The sequence below is a fragment of the Pistacia vera genome, unplaced genomic scaffold, assembly GCF_008641045.1.
Source record: "Pistacia vera cultivar Batoury unplaced genomic scaffold, PisVer_v2 Contig51, whole genome shotgun sequence".
Classification (NCBI taxonomy): Eukaryota; Viridiplantae; Streptophyta; class Magnoliopsida; order Sapindales; family Anacardiaceae; genus Pistacia; species Pistacia vera.
Window position 1 is genome coordinate 162,681 of NW_022196346.1, and position 6,884 is coordinate 169,564.

A 6,884-nucleotide genomic window follows, 5' to 3' on the forward strand; every position below is an offset into this window, starting at 1 on the left:
GCACCTAAGCATTAGATTTCTAACCAGATCTTCTTGGGATAAAAAAAATGCTTATGTATAATTTTCAGGAACTTTTAGGACTAGTCAAGGACAAATTTGTTGGTTCGACAGCAAAAGGTTCATCAATTATTTGTAGGGCGGACACTGACAATTATTTTTATCTTATTGGTGTGCAGATCAAGATACCTTGTGGACTCTCAACACAATTCGTTTTAACATGCTCTGATGGTTCTTCACATCCTTTCAGCACCTACAATGTTCGGTAAATGCTTTACTTTTCTTAAGTTGAAATTTGGAGGGAATGAATTTTGATCTCTTTTAATTTTTTGTTCTCTAAGAAATCTTCATTCATTTTGGTTATACCTTCCTGTTTGTTTTCCCAAGTGGGCTAATAAGTTGGAAAAAACATGGACCTTGATGTCAACATACATTATGTATGTTAGGAAATTAATCTTGTGTCCTAATACTTTGTGCTTTACTTCCATTAACTTGTATATGGAGTTGAAATGTTCTTTTATGCAGAAATGCATTATTTACAACTAGAACTTTCCGCATTTTATCATTTATGTACAATTCAAATTGGTCTTTATTAACGAGAACTCTTGATGTAGGAGGAATAGGATTATTTTTAGAATTAGAATGATTAGAATTCATGTTTTATTAGTATTTGTTTTGAATTATTAGAACGCAAGTTTGAAGTTCGAATAGTACAAGAGGTTGTTGATGAAGTAGACATTGAAGTTGAAGATGAAGTGGGCCATAATGAAATTGAAGCCAAGCAAGAGGACAAAAAATAAAATCTTGAGATTGTGCAAGATCAAAGCAATTTTATGGATTCATTCTTGGTTGTTATAGATCCTATAAGAGTTAGCGTTGCATCAAGATTGCTCTCTTTGCCTAAGCTAGATGATTTTCATGTTGCTATGTAGGTTGATTTTATCCTATGCTTATGCAAGATCAGCTATTGTGTCATCTTTGATAGAATTTGAGGTGGGCTTGGCTCCTCACCCAATAAGACCTTGTTGAATAGGAGGATTACCTCCTTTTATAATCCAGTAAGTTTAAGCGTGCTTAGTCGGTGTGGGACTCCAACACTCTCCCTCGGTCAAGCTCATATGTTGGGTCATGCTTGTTATTAGAGGTAGTTATCGACTCTAACTCTTCACCCGCTGGTCAAGCACTCAACTCAATTGAACCTGGACTCTGATATCATGATAGAATTTGAGGTGGGCTTGACTCTTCACCCAATAAGACTTTGTTGAATGGGAGGATTACTGATATAGATCCTCTAGGCGAATTACCCTAGGAACTCACGAACTCAATGGAATAGGAACAAGTTAGTTTGCTAGGAACGTGTTGAGGATGATCGAATTAGAACCCTAAGAAAACTAAGTCCTTAAAACCCTAATTTTGAGACGCCACAAAGGTTGATCACTCCTTTTGATAAGTTGAGATTCAAGCATTCATTCAAGAACATAAGAAGGCAAGCAAATAGCTTTCTGAAAATAAACTTCATTTGATAATAATATGTCCCCCAAAAATAACATGGCTGCCCATTTTTATAAGCAGCAAACCCTAAAAAAACCCTAACTAATTGAAAAAAAAAGGGTTTGGGCTTAAGTAAAAGCGAATTGGGCCTAAATAAACCTTAAATAAATAAAAGACTAAAAAATCTAATGATAATTAAAGCATGAAAAAAAAGCCCAAGATTAAAAAACGAAAATTAAGTCCTAAATTAATCCTCCCATCCAACTTGATCTTCTGAATCTACCCCTTGCATAAAAAGATAATAGATCATCCTTGGTGAAGCTTTGAAATCTTTGAATTTAGTCTTAGAGTCTTCTAGTACAGCCTCTATGTATTGCACTTCCATGATCAAGCCTTGCAAAGCCTCTTTCATCCTCTTTGTCTTTGTCTTAGTCATTGGACCACCAATTCCTTGCAAAGGATCTTGGGAATATTTGGGAACATTAACTTGGTCAGCACCTCAATCTCCATTATTCCCCTCCTCTTCGAAAGGATTCGTCCTCAAATCACCTACATCAAACAAAGATAAATCAGCAACATTAAAAGTTGCACTAACATTACCATAGTCGCTTGGCAAATCTAGCTTGTAGGCATTATCATTGATCCGCTCCAAGACTTGAAAAGGTCCATCTCCTCTAGGCTACAATTTTGATTTACTTTGTGTGGTAAACCTCTCCTTACGCATGTACACCCAAACCCAATCTCTAGGTTGGAAGACAACCTTCAAACGCCCCTTATTGGCTTGCTTAGCATATTGCTCATTCTTCCTTTCAATGTTGGCCCGAACTTTGGCATGTAAATCCTTCACAAAATTTGCCTTTTTCTTACCATCAAGATTAGCATGTTCATTAGGAGGCAAAGGTAAAATATCAAAAAATGTTAAAGGATTAAAGACATAAACAAATTCAAAAGGAGAAAATGAAGAAGTAGAATGAACAGTCCTATTATATGCAAACTCAATATGTGGCAAACATTTCTCCCACTGCCTTAAGTTTTTTTTAATGATAGCACACAACAAAGTAGTGAGTGTCCTATTAACTACTTCAGTTTGACCATCCGTTTGAGGATGTGCAATAGTAGAGAATAACAGTTTGGTTCATAATTTATTCCATAAAGTGCGTCAAAAATGACTTAGGAACTTAACATCTCTATCACTAACAATTGTCTTAGACAACCCATGCAAACAAACCATTTCTTTAAAGAACAAATCAGCAATATGTGGTGCGTCGGTGGTTTTAGAACATGCAATAAAATGAGCCATTTTACTAAACCTATCAACAACAACAAATATGTTATCCTTGCCTCTTTAGGTCCTTGGTAATCCTAAAACAAAATCCATAGATATATCAATCCAAGGTTGATTAGGTACAGGTAAAGGGGTGTACAAGTCATGCGGTCTAACTTTAGATATTGCTTGCCTACATGTAATGCACTTATCATAAACAGATTGCACATCATGCTTTATATGAGGCCAATAAAAATGCTCCCGTAATATATCTAAAGTCTTTAGAACACTAAAGTGACCCATCAAACCTCCCCCATAGCTGTCCCTAACAAGCAACTCACGAATAGAACAAATAGGCACACATAATTTATCTTTCTTGAATAGAAATCCTTCATGCCTATAAAAATCACCAAACACACACTTATCACATGCATTCCATACTTGGCTGAAATCAAAATAATTCGCATACAAATCCTTAAGCAATTCAAAACCAAGTAATTTAGTTTGCAATGAAGTAAGTAATACGTACCTCCTAGACAATGCATCAGCAACAACGTTTTCCTTCCCATGCTTGTATTTGATTACATAAGGAAACGTTTCTATGAACTCCAACCACTTAACATGTCTTTTATTAAGCTTACCTTGGGTCTTCAAGAACTTCAAGCTCTCATGATCGGAATAAATGATGAATTCCCTCGGCCACAAGTAATACTGCCATGTTTGAAGACTTCTCACTAACGCATAAAGTTCCTTGTCGTAAGTAGGATAATTCAACGCTACCCCACTTAGCTTTTCATTCAAATAAGCAATTGGTTTGAAAACCTGCATCAAAACAGCTCCTATTCCAATCCCTGATGCATCACATTCTATCTCAAAAGTTTTATCAAAGTTAGGCAAACACAAGAAAGGTGCATTAGTTAACTTATCTTTCAAAGTTTTGAAAGCCCGATCATGCACATCATCCCACTTAAAAACAACATTTTTTTTAACAAGTTCATTCAAAGGTGCAGCAATAGAACTAAAATCTTTAACAAACCTTCGATAAAAACTTGTTAAACCATGGAAACTTCTCACCTCGTTCGCATTCTTAGGTGTAGGCCAGTCCCTTATTGTCCTTACCTTTTCTTCATCAATAATAATACCCTGCGAATTAACAACAAATCCAAGAAACACAACAGATTTCATGCAAAACGTGCACCTCTTAAGATTAGCGTACAATTGGTGCTCTCTCAACACCCTAAACACAGCATGCAAGTGTTTCACATGTTCATCCAAATTTTTGCTATAAACTAAAATATCATCAAAGTAAACTATCACAAATTTTCCAATAAAAGAAAGCAAGACATGGTTCATTAACCTCATGAATGTACTAGGTGCATTAGTTAAACTGAAAGGCATTACTAACCACTCATGCAATCCATATTTAGTTTTAAATACAGTTTTCCATTCATCTACCTCTTTCATGCGAATCTAATAATAGTCATTCTTTAAATTAATTTTAGAAAACAATTGGGAGTCATGTAATTCATCAAGCATATCATCTAATCTGGGGATAGGATGTCTATACTTTACCATTATCTTGTTAATAGCCCGACAATCCACACACATGCGCTATGTTCCATCTTTCTTTGGGACTAAGAGGACAGGAACCGAACATGGGCTGAGACTCTCCCTAACAAAACCCTTTTGCAACAGTTCATCCACTTGCCTTTGTATCTCCTTCGTTTCCTCGGGATTAGCTCTATAAGCAGGTCAATTTGGTATGGCGGAACCAGGTATAAAGTCTATTTGATGCTCAATTCCTCTTAAAGGAGGTAATCCATGGGGAATCTCCTCAGGAAATAGGTCCTCAAATTCCTGCAATAAAGACACAACAACACTAGGCAAAGATGAGTTAAGGTCGTTAATAGAAAGATAAACATCCTTGTACATAAGTACAAGTACTTCTTGCCTCGCCATCATTACACTCTTAACCTCACGTTTTTCAACAAGTACACATTCTTTTATGTTTCTCTCCTTCTTGCTCACTTTTCTCTCATTTTCACTCACTTTTCTCTCCATTTTTCCTCTCGACCTCAATTGCTCTCTTTCTATTTTCTTTTTGCTCACACTTTTGCTTCTCTCTCATTTTGCACTCTCTTGTTATCCTAATTTGGTCCTCATAAGCTTGCAAAGGTTTGAGAGGGGCTAGTACAACTTTTCGGTTGTTCATTACAAAAGAATAACGATTTTTGTACCCATCATGCGACATCCTCCTGTCAAACTGCCACGATCGGCCAAGTAATATATGACCAGCATACATCGGTGCCACATCACAAAGAACCTCATCTTCATACTTGCCAATTGAAAAAGGAACCTGAACTTGCTTGTTTACCTTCACTTCTCCACAATCATTCAGTCATTGTTGCTTGTACGGTTTAGGATGCTTCTCCCACTTCAAATTCAACTTTTCTACCAACAAAGTACTAGTAACATTAGTACAACTCCCACTATCAATAATCAACGTACATACCTTATCCTTCACGTGGCATCTTGTGTGAAAAATATGCTCACTTGCTCCTCATCTCTTTCATCCTTAGGCTGTATACTTAGGGCTCTCCTTGTAACAAGTAAATCACCATGCACAAGTTCTTCCACTTCAACATCAGAACAATCCTCCAATGGTGGCATCTCATTGTCACTTGAGCTAGCACTTTCGACTTCTCCATTTGTCCGTAGAACCATAACCTTTTTGTTTGGGCATTCGAAAGCAATATGTCTGAATCCTTGACACCTAAAACACTTAATATCACGTGACTTAGTAAGAGTTTTAGTTTCGGGTTTACCTTTAGGAACAGCAACCGAATTCTGCAACTTTGCTTCTTCTTTTGTTCTAAAGGCAACTTTGTTGTCCTTCCAATTTGATCTCTACGGAGAGCTAGAGGACAAACCAGATCTGAACCTCTTGGACTTGATTTGCTTCTCCACTTTAACGGCTTTGTGCAGTAGCTCCTTCATTTCTACGTAATGTTGCAACTCAACCACGTCAGCAATCTCCTTCAATCCGGCAATGAATCTAGCCATTGTTGCTTCTCTGTCTTCTTCTATGTTTGCTCTAATCATGGCGATTTCCATCTCCTTATAATAATCATCTACACTCATGGAACCTTGAACCAGTCCTTGCAACTTCTTATACAAATCTCTATAGTAATGGCTCGGTATAAATCTCTTGCGCATCACCAACTTCATCTCTTCCCATGACTGAATTGGCTTCTCACCATTCTTGCGCCTATTGATCACCAATTGATCCCACCATATACCTGCATAATCTGTAAACTCCACGGTTGCTAGCTTTACTTTCTTCTCCTCGGAGTAATTATGACAATCAAATACGTGTTCAACCTTTCTTTCCCACTCCAAGTATAGCTCATGATCATTCTTTCCTTGAAAAGTCGGAATTGTCATCTCTATACTGCCTATATTGTTATCTCCTTTGGAGTCAACCTTCTTGGCCCGTTTATAACTTGTTTTCTCCACTTTGGAATCAGCTTCGTCTACTTCTTCGAACTCATGTCTTCTATGTGATTTAGAAGCGGAAGAGAACTCCAAATCATTCAATCTCGCATTCAGAAATTTAAATTGGTCATTAACAGCCTTGATGAAGAATTTCATGTCGACCTCTTGTGATTCTCCTCCTTCCTTACTCATGGTTTCAACCTGTAAAATTAAATAAAATAAAAGGTGTTGTTCCTCACACACTCTCTCACGTGTTTGCACTCAAATCAGATTGTTATCACTCGTGTTTCACACTATTTTGTCTTTTTCTTGATGATGATCTCTCTTACCTTTTACCACTCAAGCCAAGCCAACCCCCTTTGTGTTCTTAACAGAATCAAAGAATTCACAATCTTAAGAAGCAACCGGTTAGATGGTGACAATCTCAAAAATCAAAACTTTAAAACTTANGTAAGTCACCATGCACAGATTCTTCCACTTCAACATCAGAACAATCCTCTAATGGTGGCATCTCATCGTCACTTGAGCTAGCACTTTCGACTTTTTCATTTGCCCGTACAACCATAACCTTTTTGTTTGGGCATTCGGAAGCAATATGTCTGAATCCTTGACACCTAAAACACTCAATATCACATGA

General features: G+C 37.0%; 1 protein-coding gene across 1 annotated transcript; it reads right to left on the reverse strand.

The window, feature by feature from the left end:
• Positions 1 to 1,987: 1,987 nt before the first annotated feature.
• Positions 1,988 to 6,439, reverse strand: LOC116106106. The gene is given in 7 exon segments (XM_031392459.1): positions 1,988 to 2,037; positions 2,089 to 2,447; positions 2,808 to 4,378; positions 4,457 to 4,775; positions 4,888 to 5,303; positions 5,306 to 5,577; positions 5,683 to 6,439. Coding segments are annotated over 7 exon segments (3,744 nt in total).
• Between the last annotated feature and the right edge of the window lie 445 nt (positions 6,440 to 6,884).